The following is a 19,076-nucleotide window of genomic DNA, read 5'->3' as shown; positions in this document are numbered from 1 at the left end:
GCCCAGTCGGTGTTAGTCATTTTCACGTTCTTTATAAGATGTGAAAGGAAAAATCAGTGCAGTACATTTGTTCCTTCATCTTAAAAACGTGGGTTTTGGTGCCTCCTCTGTAGTGCGCGCTGCTTTCAGCCCCAGGGAAATGGCAGGGAGTGTCTGCCTTCAGGAAGGAGAGGGGCAGACAGACACAGAGCACGTTTGGTGGTAAGTGCCATCAAGAGGAAGCCGGGTGGAAGGATGCCAGGAGGTACGCTAAGGAGCATTTTAAAGCTGGGTGCTCAAGAATGTCCCGAGGAGGTGATGCTAGAAAGCAGGACGGTCGGAGGGAAAGTGTTTTCAGCAGAGGCGCGCACACAAGGAATTACCGGAGCGGGAACAGGCTGCGCTTGTTCAAGGAATGGCAAGGGCCGTGGGGGCAGGAGAGGGTGAGCCTGGCAGAGACAGGTGGGAAAGGTCAGAGCAAACGAATGGGAGATGGTGTTGAATTTGTAGAGCCTATGATGGTTTGCATTTAAGTGTGTTAGGCATCCGTTGGGAGGCTTTTAGGCCCACACGTAGTTACTAGAAAGTTCAGAAGCAACCAAAACATCTTGTGCAACATAAACCAACCCTTGAAATTCTCCAGAGGTAACTTCTAAAGACCTCTGCAGATTCCCCAGTGTGTGGCTACAGAACTCTTTATACAAGATCAGGTCATTTTTGTTAAGAATCGTGTTTCTATACATACAGTCTACAAACACACTTTTATACTTTTTTTTCATTTTATACTTATTTTCTCATTTAACGTCCATTTTTAAAAGGGATTTTTGAAAATTCCTCTCTGATAGTTCCACGCAGTCCCAGGTGTAGTGCAACCCAGTTATGACGGGAGGTGAGTGGTTTGTGGCCAGTTACTTGCTCAGTACAGGGTGATTAGCTCCGGCAGAACAAGATTCAGATCAGTCCCTCATCAGTTAGTTACTAATTACGTGTCTAGATAATCTGAAGAACAGCTCAGACGTGTTTACTAAATCCCCAGATGTCAAGGTCTCTACCCCTGTGTAGACGGGGTTACTATTGACAATGATCAACCTAGGATAGGAAAAACTTTTTTTACTTCTTGTTTTAAGATAATTTTAGACCCTTCTAAGAGTAGTCAAAGAATTGCCATGGAGCCTTCCCCCATTCTTTTATCACCAACATGTATCACCTTCCCTGTCTCATTCTCTCTCTTTTTTTAAGATTTTATTTATTAATTTGACAGATCACAAGTAGGCAGAGAGGCAGGCAGAGAGAGAGGAGGAAGCAGGCTCCCTGCTGAGCAGAGAGCACAATGCGGGGCTTGATCCCAAGACCCTGGGATCATGACCTGAGCTGAAGGCAGAGGCTTAACCCACTGAGCCACTCAGGCACCCTCATTCTATCTTTATATACAGCCTCTTTTTCCTAAAACCACTTGAGAGTAAGCAACAGAGGTGATAACCCTTTACCTCTGGCAACCCAGAAATAAATCCCACTTGACAGTAATGAATGATTGCTTAATGTATTATTGGATTTGATTTGCTAGTATTTTGTTGAGTTTTTTTGCATCCGTGTTCATCAGAGATATTGGCCTGTAGTTCTCTTTTTCGTAGTGTCTTTGGTTTTGGTATTTGGGTGATGCTGGCCTCATAGAATGAATTTAAAAGTTTTCCTTTTTCCTTTTTTTTTTTTTTTTTTTAAATAGTTTGAGAGGAACAGATATAATTTTTCTTTAAAGTTTGGTAGAATTAACCAAAGCAATCTGGTCCTGACTTTTATTTGTTGAGAGTTTTTTTTTTTTTTTATTACTGATATAATACCATTGCTGGTAATTGGTCTGTTCAAATTTCCTTATTTCTTCCTGATTCAGTTTTGGGAAGTTATATGTTTCTAGGAATTCCACTTCTTCTAGGTTATCCAATTTTTTGGCATATAATTTTCTATAGTATTCTCTTACGGTCCTTTGTATTTCTGCGATGGTTATTATTTCCTGTTTCATTTCTGATTTTGTTTGAGTTTTCTCGTTTTCTTTTTGATGAGTCTGGCTAAAGGCTTCTCAGTTGTGTTGATTTTTTTTTTTTCCCCCAAACAACCAGCTTGTTATATCTTGTTGGATTATCTTCTTTATTATTATGATGTCCTTCTCTGTCTCTTGTTACAGTCTTTGTATTAAAGTGTTTTTTCCAATGTAAGTATGCTACCCTGGCTCTCTTCTAATGTCTATGTGCATGATAAATGCTTCTCCATCCCTTCGCCTTCCATCTGCAGGTGTCCTTAGATCTGAGACGAGTCTCTTGTAGGCACCATGAGATGGGTCTCGCGTTGTTATCCACTCGGTCACCCTGTGTCTTTTGATGGAAGCATTTGATCCGTTCATAACGTTCATAGTAATTGTTGATAGGTGTGTGCTTTTTGCCATTTTGTTACTTCCTTAATGGTTGTTTTATAGTTCTTCTGTGTTCCTTTCTTCCTTTGCTCTCTTCTCATGATTAGTTGGCTTTCTGTGGTGTTATACCTGGAGTCTTTTTTTTTTTTTTTAATTTTTTGCATATCTATTACTGGTTTTCAGTTTGTGGTTGTTGCTGGTTTGTATATAACACCTTCTGGGCATAGCAGTCTGTATTAAGCTGATGGTTGCCTAAGTTTGAGCCCATTCTTTTTTCCTCTCCCCACCCCCACCTTTTAGGTGTCCTACTTTACATCCCTTTACTTTGAGTCCTTTGACTGACTTTTACAGGTGTACTTATTTCTACTGCTTTTATGTTTCCTACTTTTCATACTGTCTCTTACGGTCTCTCCTTTCTGCTCAGAGTCCTCTTTAACATTTCTTAAAAGGCTGGTTTAGGGGGCACCTGGGTGGCTCAGTGGGTTAAGCCACTGCCTTCGGCTCAGGTCATGATCTCATGGTCCTGGGATCGAGTCCCACGTCGGGCTCTCTGCTCAGCGGGGAGCCTGCTTCCCTTCCTCTCTCTCTGCCTGCCTCTCTGCCTACTTGTGATCTTTCTGTCAAATAAATAAATAAAATCTTTTTAAAAAAAAAAAAGGCTGGTTTAGTGGTGATGAATTCCTTTAATTTGTTTCTCTGAGAAACTCTTCTCTGTCCTACTCTGAAGGACAGCCCTGGGAGGTAGAGTGCTGTTGGCTGCAGATGTTTCCCTTTCAGCCCTTTGGATTTGCCACGCTGCTCCCTTCTTGTCTGCATTTTCAGCTGAGAAATTAGCTGGTAGCCATGTGGGGTTTCCTTTGTATTTAACTGCTTTCTTTTGCTACTTTTAAAATCCTGTCTTTATCACCACTTTTTGCCTTTTTAATTACTAGGTGTCTTTTCTTTTTTAAGATTTTATTTATTCATTTGAGAGAGAGAGTGAGCATGGGGCGGTGGGATGGGGAGGGAGGGGCAGAGGCAGAGGGACAAGCAGACTCCATGCTGAGCAGGAGTCAAACCCAGGACCCTGACATCACGACCTGAGCTGAAGGCAGACGCTTAACCTACTGAGCCACCCGGCACCCCAATTACTGTGTCTTGGCGTGGACCTCCTGGGTTGATTTTGTTGGGCTGTCTCTGTGCCTCCTGGATCTGGATTTGTTTCCTTTCCCAGATTCTAGACGTTTTCAGCTATTATTTCTTCATATAAATTTGCTGCCTCCTTTTCTCTTTCTGGGGTGTTATTACACTTGATGGAGCCACTGAGTTCCCTAAATCTGTTCTTGTTTTGGATCATTTATTTCCCTCTCACCTGCTCAACTTTACTTTCCATGACTCTGTCCTCCAGGTCATTGATCTGTTCTTCTGCTTCCTCTAGCTACTAGTTATTCCAGCTGGTATATTTTTAATTTTGTTTATTGTGTTCTTCATCTCTGAGTGTTTCTTTCTTCCCTCCTTGTTAGGACCTTACTGATGTCCTCCACTTTTAAGTCCAGTGAGTATATTATTATTTTTTTTAAGATTTTATTTATTTGACAGAGACACAGTGAGAGAGGGAACACAAGCAGGGGGAGTGGGAGAGGGAGAAGGAGACTCCCCACTGAGCAGGGACTCCGATGTGGGGCTCGATCCCAGGACCCTAAGCGATCATGACCTGAGCCGAAGGCAGACACTTAATGGCTGAGCCGCCCAGGCGCCCCTGATGATTACTTTAAATTCTCCATCAGGCATATTACTTATCTCCATTTCACTTAGGTCTCTTGTTGTGAACTTCTCCTGTTCTTTCATTTGGGACATAGTCATTTGTCTCATTTTGTCTGCCTCTCGGTGTTTGTGTGTGTGCGCTAGGAAAGTCGGCTGTGTCTCCTGCCCCGAAGGTGGTGGACGCATGGGGAAGAGGTCCTGTCTGCCTGCAGGGCGAGTCCCTGCTCACCAGAACCTGGTGCTTCAGAGCTCTTCTCCCAATGTGCTGCGCTCCCCCCCGCCCGCCGTGTGGCTGGGCCGTGTTTGCCTGCGGTCCAGGTGTCCACGTGGCTGTTTTTGCCTGCTGTGGGCCGTGTTCGCTCCCTGTGACATCAGTGGGTCAGTCTGGGGCCACCCTGGGCTTGAGCCGGGTCAGACCGGGTGTTTGGCAGAGCTGCAGACTGCTTCTCTGCACTGTCCCCCGAGACACTTCCACGGGTGGGCAGGGCCCGCAGTCTGACCAGCTGTCTGCCGCCAGCCCGCTGTTGGGGCCACATTCAGTGTGTGCAGTTAGTTCCCCTCTCCCCGGGCAGGGGGTACTTTGGAGTGGTGCCGGCCCCTATGGGGGCAGCTTGCACAGGGCCAGGAGTGGGGTGCTTCTTTTGATGGGCTCCTGCTTTGGGGAGGGTGGATGCAACCCCCCTACTGGGTACAGGAGCCTCAGTGTTAGCAAGGTTTGTTGGGTCTTCTGGGGGAGCAGACCCCGTGCTGGGACTGAGGCCAGCCTGGCTGGAGCGTGCAGATGGGAAGCTCAGGTGAGCGGGTGGGCGCAGTGTAAGCAAATCAGTGGGTGTTGTGCTAGTTCCCCCAGGCACTGTGTGTTTGGGGGTGGGGGGGCAGTGGAGATAGCACCTGCAGGTCCTTTGTTCCTGGAGGAGTCTCTCACGATCTCTGTTTCTCCAGAGCGCTCTCTGAGGTTAGTGAGCCGCTCTCCCTCTGTATGCCCCAGGTCTTTCCAGATGCTCCTTCTGTGCTGTATCTCCCCAGGCTGTTGTGTTGTCTCTTTAATGGTGGGGACTCTGTTTTCTCTCACCCTCTCTGCTCTCCTAAAGTTGAGCCTGCTGATTTTCTACAATTCCAGGTTTTAAGTCCTACTGATTGTAAAAACTCACAAAACTCAGCCACTCTGGTTTTCAAAGCCAAATGTTATGGGGACTCAGCTTTCCACGCAGCCTCCCCCGTGCGATAGTGTGGTTCTCTCCCTTCTCTGTGCTGGCAGCTTCCTTCCTTTCATGGACAGCCCCACAGTTTCACTGAGCTCCCCGCCAGGTCTCTGCCCTGCCCGCCCTCTTTGATGTGGCCCCTTCTTCGTTGCAGAGTCCGTTCTGTCAGTCTCCAGGTCATTGTCTGCGTTACTTACACTGATGTGTTGTCTAGTTGTGCCTGCGTACGAGGTGAGCTTCCGGTCCTCCTCCTGTGCTGTCTTCCCACAGTTTGTGTGTGTGTTTGGAATTTCAGGCTAGGTTGGAACTTCTCTCTCTAGTTTATCACATTTTGGCATTCTCAGATTTTTCTTCATAGGTGGGTTGTAGAACCAGTCTACAGCAAAGACAACAGTAATCTATTGTTCTAAATCTCATTTAAATGTAATTTTTAATAAACTACACCCTCTTTTTGGGTAACTGGAAATGTGTTCACCAAAAATATTTAACTTGTGTTAGCACTTGTCTTCCTGATATAGGTCTAAGTTCCTGTTCCAAAGAGATGGGTTTCTCCTTCATATGGTGTGCATTGCCCCCAGTGAGAGCTAACCGTTTGCGCAACACACCACCCTGGGCCGGGGAGCTCCCCGTCCCTGGAGCCACCCGGGCTGTGGTTGGTAGCCAGCGGTGGCATAGCTGGCAATGGGATCCCTTTCGTGGGGGCCTGTGGTTCCGTCTACGGATGCGTGCACATTACACTGCCAGATAGTACAAGCTTGAAAATGACGGGAAGATGTTTAAGTCACAGGTTCCCAAACTTTCTTGGTTCGTGATATGTTTAGTGTCTAGTGTCTCGGGAATTTTTGCATAGGATTACTAGACCCAGAGTTTCTTTTAGGACATCGTTTCTGTGATATTACCTAACAGGTTGTTTATGAAGTAGCTAGGTCTGTTTTGCAGATGACATTGTGTTTTCCTTGAAAACTTAAAATACTCTCGGGTGCTGTGGTGCCCAGGACACCTCAGCTCACAGATCAGGAACTGTGGCTCTAAAAGCAAAAAATTCAAATTTGGTTGTATGTCCTCTGTGATTACAACTATTAAAATTTGTATACACGCAAACGAAGACTGGGAGGAAACACAAAAGTGGTTATGTTTGGCTTATAGATGATTTTTAAATATCGAAGCCCTTTTATGTCTTTTCTTCTGATCTATTCTCTGATTCTCTGGATGCTATCAAGTTTTGTTCTTAGGTCCTTTCTATAGGGAAGAGCTGTATGAACAACACAAGGCCTCTTTAAGCTCCGGGGCAATCATAGTTGGGGAATTTTACAGCTGAGGAGCCTGACCTTTTGTGATTGAAAGTAACTCTGTGTTCTCTTTTAGGACCACAGAGTGTTTTGGCTGATTACAGGAATCATGTTTATGGGAAGCGGCCTCATCTGGAGGCGTTTGCTGTCATTCCTGGGACGACAACTAGAAGCTCCTCTACCTCCCGTGGTATGAAGGGTCTGGGTTGGTGCAGTGTAGTCAAGGGGCTGATGTCTGGTTCTGCGGGCACACCGACTGCCTGGGCTGGTGGTGTCCCCGGCTTCGTGACCCCGAGCGAGTTCTTTCATTCCCACATCCGTCGGTGGCACCAGTACCAGCGGTTGGAAAGCGCTTATTCCAGTGCCGCACCTGGCACGGTGCCGGCTCAGTCCCCCGTGCTCAGTGCCTCACTCTGTGATGAGCTTTCTGCCCTTAGATGTTGGCAGTTCTGCTGCAGGCTTTGTCATAACCCAGACTGAAACATAGAAGACATGGTGTCGTCATTAAGAGAAAAGGTTGACCCTTTCTTTTTCCTTTCCACACTCCGTTTACACCGGGAATGAATACTTAGGGTACTGACAGGGGCTTCTAGCCTCCCATCTGCTAGTTACCTCTGCTTTTACTTGTGGCATTTCCTTTAACACACACACAGACTAAAATGAGTCATTGTTCTGCTTTATTTAGATGGCCTCTTTACCCAAGAAGTCCCTTCAGGCGGACAGAAGGATGGAAATGAAGCACAGCTTCCGGCCAGACGGGCTCGGCTCAGGCAAGAGTGTCCTGACAAACCGTTAGAGACATCAGCCCAGGAGAGACTGGGTTACTTTTTGTGGTAGTCACGGGAAGCTTCTGGTACTCTTTCATTATTTTCTTTTATAGAGTCAGAGACTTGAAAAAAATCACTAAAATTACAGTGTCTGATGATAAAGATACCATGGCACTCCGTAATGCTAGAACTTCTGCATTTTCAAAATTGAGGAAAGAAGCAAAGGATATGCTTTGTAAAAGGCCAAAATTCTATTTCCCACAACCTTAAAATGCTGTTTTTTATAGATGTGATGTGAGAATAGATTGTTGTGTAGATTTTCTGATTTACACGTGTCTCAGGCCAAGCAAAGCCTGAAAACTTGACAAGCCCACAGTGACGAGCTCGGGTAGCAGTAGTTCTTACTAAGGGGATCATGTTCTTGGGAGCTTCCTGACTCGCAGGTGACTGGAAAGGCAGGAAAAAATACATACTAACCTTAGAACAAACTCTGAAAGTTTGTGCTTTAAACCAATCTTTAACATACTCTATTTTCTTGTCTTTTTTATATAAGGCAAATAAAAAGGAAATGATTAACTAGAATCCATTTAAGCTGATATTAAATCAATATTTTATTCTCTTGACTCCTGAAACACTTTTTCTCTGCTTGGCTACAGTGGAAACCTTTGGAAGTAATGTTGAAACTGTTTCCATTTTGTTACTGTTTTTTAGGTCTGGAGTAGAGTAGATGACTGAGTAGATGGAGGTGTCCCCTCAGCCACTCCCATCCCCAAAAAAGAAAGTGTATGGAGCCCAGTTAATCTGTATGCCTACGCCTCAGAGCTTGACAGGGGGCTTCCTAAACCAGAAGAGTGGCCAGAGCTGCTCTGCTACTACAAACGTAATAGTAGTAAAGCCCGTGCGCTGACAGTGTTGGGGTTATCTGATGCCGTAATAGGATGGCAAAGGAGGAAGTTTGGGAGTCCATTCACCAAGTGGTTTGGTGAAGAGAATAAAAATGCTGTTCCAGTAGCAGATTTGAGAGAAAACAGAGTTGCTAAGTAGTTTCCCTGCTCCCCTGTGTGGTTAGAAGAAGCCACTAGAAGCTGGCACATACGATGACCCAGGCTGGGTTGGTCTCAGCATGGAGTGGCCCACTTGGCACCTCCCCGTGGGTCAGGGACACGCTTTGAGGTATGGGTGTCAGAGTGAGGCTCTCTCTCTCTCTAGCATCATAGATGTGTGTGATGACTTTCAAAACAAAGTATCTTTGATAGTCTTCCGATTCCATGGGACACTGTCATACCTCAGAGCACTGCTGCTGTTCTTGATCTTAGGGAATCACTGGACATAGGTTAGAAATAGGACTTCACTGTAACGGGAAAAACAAAGCCCAAGGGGCTTGACTCCAGTCAGGCACAGAAATAGAATTTTGGCCTTTTTCCTTCTGGTGTGACTTACTTAGTTTGTAGACTTGAATAAAAAAATTTTTTTTTTCAGGAGTCCTGTTTCCTCAATCAAAGGGAAACGTAACTACCTCTTAAGTCTGATGCAGAGAAGTGACGGGTGGTTTATAAAGTTCTTGAAGGTGGTTAGATCAAGGAGGATTTCAAAATGTCAACTCACTCTGCTTTGTGGATAGCAGGATGCTTCTTACCTAAGAAGTTAGGCGATTTTAAACTTTGACTTAAAAATGATTGAGCACAAGTGTTTCGTTATGTGAGTGAGCAAGCAGTCTCATCCCCCGTTTAACAAGGTCAAGGCATGAGATTCTTAATAGACTGTTTTTGGAAGGCCTCTAAGGAAAGGTGGCAGAAGATAGCACAGACTGTGAGAAATAACCACTAAATAAAAAGCTGTTGGTCTCGTTATTCCAGGAGTTGTACATAGCTTTATTTTTGGAGCTACAATATTTAATACACTTTAATCTCAGGATTTACTTTCCCTACTTTAGTAATACCTATGGAGGTGGTCTGAGGGATGGTACGTGGACAGGGCATTCGGAGATCTGAGCTCATTGCCGGACTTACTCCAAATCCCTTTAGGTCTGTTTCACAGGCATGAAACCATTTTGATCTTAAAGCAAGTTTTGTAATAGAAAAATTGCAAATACATACATGTGTTTTGATATCTTTGAAATAAAGGTCATGGAATTAAGTGCAGAGTTGTGTTAATGAGAATAAAACCCTACAAGGTATTTGTTGTTAACCATTTCAGAACCTGTGTTTAGAACTATAGCTAATACTTAGCGTGAAAACAGCCCACCTACGGGGCTAACGCACAGACTGTACAGGCCGGCGTGTACGGCTCTGCCATCCAGGGTGACCTTCAGGAGTAGGAATACCACTTTGCACTTTTGAGTGTGGGATTATGCAGGTTAAGGATTCTGGATAAGATCCTATGTGAGAACCTGGTTCGGTCTGGTGTGTCTAGACACTGAGAGAAATGTCCGTCCTTGGGTAGAAGATGGTTGTGCGTCAGCACAGGCCCGCCCTCTCAGCTGAGGCAGCAGCCCCTTGCTCCAGCCATGGCGGTGTGAGAGAACACAGACTTCTGAGGAAGAGGGCCAGCACTCACAGACCTCTCAACGCGTAAATGAAGCTAGTTAAGGAATTCTGGCCCCTAAAAGTAAACTTCAACTAAACATAGTTATTTCACACGAGTTGAGCTACCACTCATTGTTACCCAAATGAAACCAAATGTGCTGTTCCCTAGAGATGCAGCGGCTAGCACCTGTCCGGAGGAAGGATGACAGTCCCCACAGTCATCGCGAGGTACGCCCGTTGGTCCCCCTCTTCCCTGCCTTTATGCTCAGTGTTAACTCACAGAGCGTTGCCGTGATTTCTACTTTGACTCCTTAGCTGGATTCTATCTTTGAACCAGTCTCAACGCTGCCTCTAGGGAAGTTAAAAAGGGATCTTGTCATCGGTTACTTTTCTCTACTGTTAGAGCCAGGAGGAAGAATGGTTCCTCCCTGATGGCTGCAGGATCCCTAAGAATGGCTTCACATGTTTAGTGAAGCCAGAGCCTGTGGCAGATGCCTTCCCCCCAGTGTCCCCACCTGCAGGCCTGGCCGATGTACGCTCCACCAGTCACCAGTCAGCCCCGGAACCGAGGAAGCCAAGACATGCTTCTCTCTGCTCGCTCTCGCGCGGTGGCCTCCACCCGGAGCTCTACGGGGCGAGTTTTGTGGGCACGGCTTGTGCCAGCCCAGTGCGACGAGGGCTTCTCTTGGGAGGACACAGAACCAGTGGAGTCACTGGGTTCAGCTGTTAGAACAGCCGCTTCTACAAAAGCAGGGGAGGGCACCAACAGGAGGTTTTAGTTTTGTATTAGTCGTTCACTCTGTGAAACCCTGGAAATGCCGCAGTTCTCATAAGGACCCACTCGCTTCCAGCAGGTGACTGGAGTGGCAAGGCTCTCCCGCACCCCCTCTGCTCACCGGACTGTTGCTCTGCCCACTCTGTCCTGTACGCTGTGCTTTCTGTTCCATTTTGATTGGAATGAGTCACCAACTTTAAAGGACATTTTAGGAGAAACTGTGACAGATTTTCCTAAGAGCTAACTAAGTACAGAGAAGCCTTTCTAGGCATCAGAAGGACATAGGTATGGTGTGGAAAGGGCAGCGGTCATACAGCAGGGCTGAGGCCAGGCCAGAAGCTGGGAGTAAGTTTCAGTACAGGGGAAGCAATGGAGGAAACCTGGGAAGGGACACGAGGCAGCAGAGTATCTGTCGTCGTCCACTGGTTCGTAGTCCCCCCCACCCAGGCCTGTCTCCACTCCAGGAGTCCCACTTCTAGCAGGATCCGCCCGGCTCCCCTGGAGGTGCCCCTTTGTCCACCAGAACGCTCACCCTGGCGAGGACTCGGCCCAGAGAGGGGACGCAGAGGAGGAAGAGGTGGCGAGGTCTTTACTCAAGGCCCAGGCTGTAGACGTGCAGGGCCCCGGAGAGTCGGGCTCCCAAAGAGCTCCTCCCAGCAGCGACGACCACTTGGTTCTGTAGAGGACACGAGACAGTATTGTTCATCACGCCCGTGAAGTCCCTGCCCGAGTCCAGGCACCTTGCTGTGCTCCGGTGGCACAGAGATGGGGACATGGGGTAAGTGCCATGAGGGTTCAGAAGTGTGGACTGAGGCGGCTCAGGTGCAGGCTGAGTCCCAACTCCATCCCGGCCCTAATCGGCTCGCTGCGGGAGGTCAGTGAGCGGCCGTGCTCCTCCTCCTCAGACTGTCTGTGTCCACTCCGCAGCGGACCTGGACTCGGGGCTTCACGCCACAATCCCAGGGAGCTGGGCGAACTAACTGGAGTGTCCACCTCGGTGAACTATTCTGAGAAAGGCGGACTTGCACTGTTAAACAGCAAAGAATCAACTGCCAGTTTCTTACAATCTACAGCACCTCGCAGCTTGTGTAAGTCATGGCGGATGTATAATTCACGGGTTCTTGATAATATCTAACTTTTTGGAAAATGAATTTTAAGTGTAAGGCAAGCTTACGATGTAATCTGTCACCAGACCTTTTGAGAATCCTCCCACAAATTTAGTAATCCATCTTTTTTGTTCTAGGTAACCCTACATTTTGCTCATCAGTCTTGCCTAGAAATGGAGTCAGACAAGGGCCACTTGAACTGTGGGCCACAAGAGGGCAGTGTCCCCCAGCGCCAGAACGCCAGGGCCAGCTGTGCGGCTGCTGGTCCTGTCCCTCTCCTCTTTAGCCCTTAGTCCCGCCCTGATGGGCATTTCCCTCTCCTTCCCGTGCGTGTAGACCGTGTGCTTCTCAAAGGTATGGCTTTGTCTCAGAGCCTGCACGGTTCTGTGCGATTCCGATTCCAAAGTAACTGAATGGGTTCGGTTGGTCTAGCTGCAGGGTGGAAGATAAAACCCTTTCACTGCTCTGTCCATTACAAAGTGTGCAGACCCTCTGCTTAGCGATCTTCCAAAAACAGCAGCAGGGATATTTGCATAGTTATATAAAAATATAGTTGTGCAAGAATGCTCACGATAGTAAATAAATTGGAAATAATGGAGAAATAACAGTAAAGATCTGGGAAAAGTGAGCGGAACAAGACAGTGCGTGGGGACAGTCCCCTGCAGCGGCAAGCAGCTGGCCCCGCCTGTGTCTGCGGGAGAGGGAGCGCGATACGGGAGCCCGTGAGCGGGACCAGTGGGAGAGTGCGCGTGCGCATGGTGTGCCCCAGAGGCCTGCAGCGACTCCGCAGTCTGGAAGGAAACACTAACAGTGCTCAGCTGACGTGGCAAGGGTTTGCCCACGCTCCCCTGAAGGCCCAAGTCCGTATTCGAACGTGAGGCTTCGCGGGGCAGCAGCCGCCACAGACGTGCAGGGCCGTGGCCCAAGGAGACTACGGACACTGAAGTTTAAACTTCATATAAATTTCACGTGTCATGAAATAGCCTTTTTTTTCCAACCATCTAAATGAATCCTTTTTAGTTCACAAGCTATACAGAACTCGAGGCGGCCCACAGGCTGGAATTCGCTAGGTCCTGCCGTGGGGGATGAAACCGGGAGAGCGATGGGACGGTGTGTGGAGGTTCCTTGTGTGTGTGTCTGTCTCAGACAAAAGCTGAACGACGAAATGAGATCATCCCACCCCAGCCTTAGCACGGAAACTTCAGGAGCGCCGTCTTCACCCTCACCTTGTCTTTAGACCTCACAGTGACCACAGAGCTCCCAAACCTTGAACTTGCCTGTAAAATGGGGAAAAAAACACCAGATTTTATCAGTTTAAATTAAGGAAAAGAGCACTTCCATGGTTTTCCTCATTCCTACAGGAAGTACTTACCTCAGGAGAAACCAGTACGTATTGGGCCTGAAAGGAAAAGGGGAGCAGGGGACCGGTTACTGTCTGTGTGGATTTAACGGACGCCCCACACGCACACCTCTGCACGCGAGACGGGCCGGGCCCGTGCTGCCCTCAGACACCAGCAAGTCACCTCACAGGAACTTAACAAAGCAGATGTAGTCACATATATCCTCACTTATAGTTCACTTATAAATTCGTTTACAGTATAATTCCCACTGTATCTTTTTTATAACACTGGACTGAGGTAGACTCAGGGACTGATAACAGCTACGGATGTTTACATAAACGTGGCTTATCTGCAGATAACCCGGAGGCAGCCGGGACAGTTGCCGCGGGAGAATGGAAGCGAGCGTGAAAAAGCCACGGGAGAGACCATCGCCTTACAGAGTATGTACAGCGGCTCCGTTATACAATATACCCACACCCAGTGTAATGACAAAGAGTGCGTTTCGGGTGCAGGTCCCTGTCCTTTCATTTCCGAGCACTGTGACCTAGAGCACCTTCCTCGGGCATAGTGCCAACGTACCAGCGCTGACGTGGGTCAGAGGTGGCCGGGCAGGGCGGGGGAGCTGTGCCGTGCTCCGCACAGTGCTAGGCGCAGAGTAAATGCACAGTAAGCGGTAGCCATGGAGGTCGGGAAAATATACCAGAAGGATGCACATCGAAAGGTTAATTATTTCTGCAGCGTGCAATTCTAGGTAGATGATTTTTGAATTTTTAAAAAGAAATTTTGTACCATATTTTCTACAATTTTACAATAAATTTTAATTTTGCAACTAAATAGTTTTTTAAAATAATGGGTGTTTTATGCTCAGGGAACTTAAGGAAACCCACCTGAGACAAGGAATAAAAGCAGTGAAATGGGCACCTGAGTGGCTCAGCAGTTAAGCGTCTGCCTTCAGCTCAGGTCATGATCCCAGGGTCCTGGGATCGAGCCCCACCTCAGGCTTCCTGCTCAGCGGAGTCTGCTTCTCCCTCTGCCCCTGCTCTCTCTCTCTGTACTCTCTCAAATAAAAATCTTTTTAAAAAGGCAGTGAAACGGAAATTAGAGTGTGCGTTTTAACGAGAGTGCAGTGGCCCGGGCCTGTTTTCCTCTGCTGTGGGCTCCCACCCAGTGGTGGCAGGGTGTGACCAGAACCAGTGGGACACCATGTCAGCTAGACTTGAGCCACGGGGACAAGCGCTGCAGACCTGCAAGAAGGCGGGGCCACTTGGCCTACAGAAACAGACCGTGATGGTGTCCTGACCGCACACAGTCCCGGCAAAAACTCTGGGATCCGCAGTGGACATGACTACAAGGCTTCGTGGGCACCCGCCTTTCCCAGCATGGCATGAACACCTTACCTTTTCTTCAGGACACGGAGCCGTCCATGATTTGCATCTGCCTGTCATGTCACCAAAGGTGATGTCTTTGCCATTATATACATACACGCGGCCATCTTCTCCCCCCATCAGTCCAGAGGTGACATCTGTTATCCTCAGGGGGGCTGCCACGATGACTTCATCTGCAAGCAAGAGAGACCAGAAGGAAGTATGTCCCCCTCACTGTCCTTTCCACTGCCCCTGCTGGGTCCCAGCCCAACCTCCCACAAGTCGGATTAGTGCATCCTTCACCGGGTCTACCCTGCGCTCATCCCCGCCCAGCAGAGGCGCGCTTTCCTAGTTTATCCTCCATCGGTGACAGCGGATGTGGGTGGCTCTCATGTCACCGCCTTCAGGAAGTCCAGCTCAGTTGGCTCTGGTCCTGCCGGACTCAAAACAGTTGTAAAGGCCGTCGGGCCACTGAGCTGCCCGTGTGAGGGCGGAGGCTACATGATCCAGTTAGGGGACTGGTCTGTTGAGTAAAGGGATTCGATTCTGAGCCAGAGGCCCGTTCCTTTCCCACCTAAGCCATCGCCGTCCAGGTCACTCAAGTGCAGGACCCCGCCAAACCGAGAGAAGCGGCGGTCCCCGCTGAAGGTGCTGAGCAGAGCAGGCTGGGCGTCGGGGGTCAGCTCGTACATCCGAGTGGTTCCGCCTTGGTGCAAGGTCATGGTCAGGAATGCCATTCTGGACACCTCATCTGAAATAAACCAGGGCACACTGTCTGCTGCCATCCCAGGAACGAAGAGAAGACACAGTCCCAGCCTTGCTTCAGCCTTCCATGCTCCGGTGACACGACGGCGCAGAACCGCACAGGGCGGGCATTTGTAGTGGGAAGGTCCAGCTGGCTGGGGCACGGAGGCCCAAGCGACAGCCACACTCAGGGCTCCCCCACCTGACAGCTCTGACCCACACAAGCGTCTTAGTTCTAACACTAGGTCCCTCAATCCTTCCAGTGACCTCATACCTTCGCAAAACTGGGATTTGGGGATTATAATAAAATGCAGGTACCATGAGAAAATCCACGTGGATTGAAAATGAGGATGGAACTGCCTGATCGGATTCCAGGTTTGAGAACAGGTGCGGTGCCCAAAGGGAGCCACGTTGTTGGGACACAAATTCAACCTGTGCAGGACAGTCACACCAGGCCCCATACTTGGCTTAACACTCTCCAGTCACCAACGTGAAAATCTGATTAATCTTGCAACAGAGGGGCCCTGGGCGGCTCAGTCAGTAAAGCGTCTGCCTTCTGCTCTGGTCACAGTGCCAGGGTCCTGGGTTGGAGCCTCGCATCGGGCTCCCTGCTCGGCGGGGAGTCTGCTCCCTCTCCTCCCTACCTGTGCTCTCTGCTGCTCTCGCTCACTCGCTCTCTAAAAATCTTAAAAAGGCAACCACCTCGGATGTGAAAGCTTCAGGGTGCTTGTCTATGGAAAGCTCAGAACTGCCTGGACCTGTTTCTTGGGGGGGAAAAACTTTTTTTTTTTTTTCCCCAACAGAGGGCTCTGCATTTCTGTTTTGTACCAGGATCCACAAATTATGTGGGTGAAATCTACGCAAAATGCAAGTGCAATAGGAAAATCTGAACAAGATTCGAGCGGTGGATGTATCGGTGTCAACAGCCCGGCTGGGACCTGCCGTGGTTTGCGGTATTATCTTGAAAAAAAACTGGATAAAATGGGACATGGATCTCTGTATGATTTCTTACTATCGCAGGTTCATGAGAATGGTCTCGAAATGGTTGATCTCCGGGGGCATTTGGGGGCCTCAGCTGGACAAGCTGCCAACTCTTGGTTTCCTCTCAGGTCGAGATCTCAGGGTCCCGGGGTCAAGCCCCACCCTTGGCTCTGTGCTCAGTGGGGAGCCTGCTTGTCCCTCCCCCTCTCTCTCTCATAAATAAAAATAAATATTAATTTGTATAGAATACAGATCTCTAAATTAATCTTTTTATATTTCATATAGTATTCTGAAACAGGAAAATACTAAGACAGGAAAAACATTAAAACAAAGTCTGCACAGCACTGCAGTGGAAAGAGAAGTGAAGCAAATAAAACCACTAACAGGTGTTGCAAGAGTTTGGTAATCACCAGCTAGTCTCTGTGAAAGGGGGAGAAACCCCAACTACTCCAAGGCTAAGTCAGCAAGTTTCCGGGGTTGCAATGCTGTGTCCTTAATCATGCAGTGAGAAAATCTCGTCATTCAGGGGTGGCTGGCCGGTGCCGTCCCCAGAGCACGCACCCCTTGATCTCCGGGGTCGTGAGTTCAAGCCCCACGCTGGGTGTGGGGCCTAGTTAAAATGATAGAAAGAAGAGAAAAAAATCTAGCCATTCCTGTACCCAATCCACTCTGCTTATTATTCTAATGTTGTGTGACACAAACACCTTCCTGAAAAATAACTTGACGATATGTAAGAAGAGCCTTGCTGGTAGCCCCTCCAGCCCAGTTCTTCCTCCAGGAGGCTGTTTTAAAAACTATTCAGGAGGCAGAGTTTTCCGTACATCGATGTTCGATGCCAGGAGCAGCCTGAATTTCCAGCAACAGGATGGTGGTAAAAGTTGACATGTGCACATGGGAGCAAATGTGATCGGGATCGAAAACCACACTGTAGAATCAGTACCATGAGGACACGCTCAGGGCATACGATTTAAAAATTACTTATGAAAACGTATACACACACATATATATAGTATGAGCTTAAGTTTTTAAATATTTGGAGAAGGGGCAATTTCTAGCTACGTCTGTATTTTCACAAATTTCTACAATAAGCATGATTCACTTTGATCATCTTCAAGGGAGTAGGTTTTGTTTTGTTTTTAAGATTTTAGTTCGAGCAAGCGAGCGAGTGAGCGTGAGCAGAGAGAGAGGAGGAAGCAGGCTCCCCGCTGAGCAGGGAGCCCGATGCAGGACCCGATCCCAGGACCCCGGGATCATGACTTGAGCCCAAAGGCAGACACTTAACCAGCTGAGCCACCCAGGGGCCCGAAGGGAGTAAGTTTTTGTTGGCTTCTTCAAACTCTTTCCCATAAAGTAAATAAGATAATGGCTTGTTAACACATGTCCTTAGAAGACCTAGTCCTAGAACTGACTCGGGATTTTCTGAGCCTCCCTCTCGTTCTAAGCTCAGCGGGACAGGAGATTTAAAAACACAGTAGGTGACTTTCCGGAGGGACTGTCAACTCTCTGAGGTGGATCATAATCAGCATTTTGCAGATGATGATACTAATGTTCCGGGAGGTTAAGTAACCTCCCCCAGGAGGTTCTCATAACCCCCAGGTTATGAGAAAAGCAAATATTCACAATCAGGTTTGTCTGGCTCCAGATGTCACAACACTCCCCCCACAGGACAGGGTCAGGGAGCCACCGGACTGAAACGCAGCCAAGTCTCGCGGTGCGTGACCTACCGCGAGTCGGGGCTCCAACCAGCAACACCTGTTTCCGGGTCCCGTTCACCAGCACGTGGCCACTGGACAGGGAGGCCCCCAGCTTCTCCATCGCCTGTGAAGGGCAGTCAGTCAACACTGTGCGGCCCCAAAGACGGCAGGGTGCCCCGGCTCCCGCGGAGGGAGCGGCGGCCGTACCTTGTCTCCGGAAATGGTAAACGAGCTTTGGCAATTTGGGGGCAGAAAGCCGTACACCCGACCGAGGCTCTGTTTCTCGTCGTGAGCGCGGAACTGGGGGGCCAGGCTGGAACGAAGCACACACGGGCGGCGGGGGGAGCTGGCCACGTATTCCGGCCCCAGCAAAGACGAGCTCCCCGTGCCCCTGCCCGGCCCCGGCCCTGTGATCCTCGGGGCAGCAGCGCTGGCTGTCCGGGGTCCCAGTACGAAGACCCCCCACGCGAGGCTCGCCGCCCCGAGAGCGGCCACAGGGAGACCCGCGGCCACGCGCTCGGTCGTGTTCCGCCAGAGCCCACGGGTTGGATCCTAACCCCACACCTCAGAATGCACGTTTGGAGAGCGGGTTTTCAAAGAGGCAACCGTTACGCTGGGGTCCCTGGGGTGGGGCCCTAATCCAATGGGACTGGTGTCCTCGTAAGAACAGAAAGACACCAAGGACGGGCACAGGGAGAAGGAGAGGGGTCTCCAAGGTGAACGCCACCGACGTCGACCTCGGATCCCTGGTCTCCAGAACCGGGAGAAAATGCGTTCCTGTGGCTTCTGCCACCAAGTCATCGGAGCCCTGGAGGACCCTTCCTCCTCCCTCCTCCCTCGCTCACGTTTCAGCTTCTAAGGAGAAGGCTCTTGCTGCACAGCCATAGCTGTTCCTCGCCGGGGGGGCGGGGGGGCAGCGGGGGGGTACTCGGCCCCTCTGCGCACCCCCCGCAGGCTCCCGCAGCAGCAGGCACCTGCCCCTCACGCCCCTGGGTCCCTGGGCCCCCAGGAGCGCTCACCCACTGGTGTTCCTCCAGGTCGGGCTCCCCACCAGCAGCACGCTTCTGTTGCTCACGCGGAGCCCGTGGAGCGCGTAGCCGAGCCAGGAGAAGTCCGCCTCGCCCCGCACCGTCCAGTTGGCCGCCTCCACGCCCAGCTCTTCT

At 49.2% G+C, this 19,076-nt stretch overlaps 2 protein-coding genes across 6 annotated transcripts in view; one reads left to right on the top strand and one right to left on the bottom strand.

Annotated features, from left to right (window-relative positions):
• LOC111138613 (MRS2, magnesium transporter) overlaps positions 1 to 11,260 on the top strand; it is a 37,096-nt gene extending 25,836 nt beyond the window's left edge. For 2 of the 5 annotated variants that reach the window (XM_022490628.1, XM_022490626.1), the window contains 2 exons: positions 6,694 to 6,807; positions 7,303 to 11,258. In XM_022490628.1, the coding sequence (XP_022346336.1) occupies positions 6,694 to 6,807; positions 7,303 to 7,413 (225 nt within the window). In that variant the 3' untranslated portion in view covers positions 7,414 to 11,258. Of the gene's footprint in view, positions 1 to 6,693; positions 6,808 to 7,302 lie in introns of all 5 variants that reach the window. The other 3 variants (XR_002640048.1, XR_002640047.1, XM_022490627.1) reach the window with 3 other exon arrangements.
• Positions 11,260 to 19,076, bottom strand: part of LOC111138612 (glycosylphosphatidylinositol specific phospholipase D1) — a 55,621-nt gene continuing 47,804 nt past the window's right edge. Inside the window, exons 18-25 of the mRNA XM_022490624.1 lie at positions 18,933 to 19,074; positions 18,121 to 18,226; positions 17,944 to 18,037; positions 15,069 to 15,245; positions 14,528 to 14,688; positions 13,163 to 13,189; positions 13,017 to 13,067; positions 11,260 to 11,360 (exon numbers count right to left, since the gene is read on the bottom strand). Coding sequence (XP_022346332.1) covers positions 11,274 to 11,360; positions 13,017 to 13,067; positions 13,163 to 13,189; positions 14,528 to 14,688; positions 15,069 to 15,245; positions 17,944 to 18,037; positions 18,121 to 18,226; positions 18,933 to 19,074 — 845 coding nt within the window. The 3' untranslated portion in view covers positions 11,260 to 11,273. The remainder of the gene's footprint in view (positions 11,361 to 13,016; positions 13,068 to 13,162; positions 13,190 to 14,527; positions 14,689 to 15,068; positions 15,246 to 17,943; positions 18,038 to 18,120; positions 18,227 to 18,932; positions 19,075 to 19,076) is intronic.

This window comes from Enhydra lutris, unplaced genomic scaffold (genome assembly GCF_002288905.1).
Source record: "Enhydra lutris kenyoni isolate GAN:26980312 unplaced genomic scaffold, ASM228890v2 scaffoldscaffold93, whole genome shotgun sequence".
NCBI lineage: Eukaryota > Metazoa > Chordata > Mammalia > Carnivora > Mustelidae > Enhydra > Enhydra lutris.
Note: the sequence above shows the minus strand (reverse complement) of the source record. Positions and strands in the feature narration are given on the sequence as shown.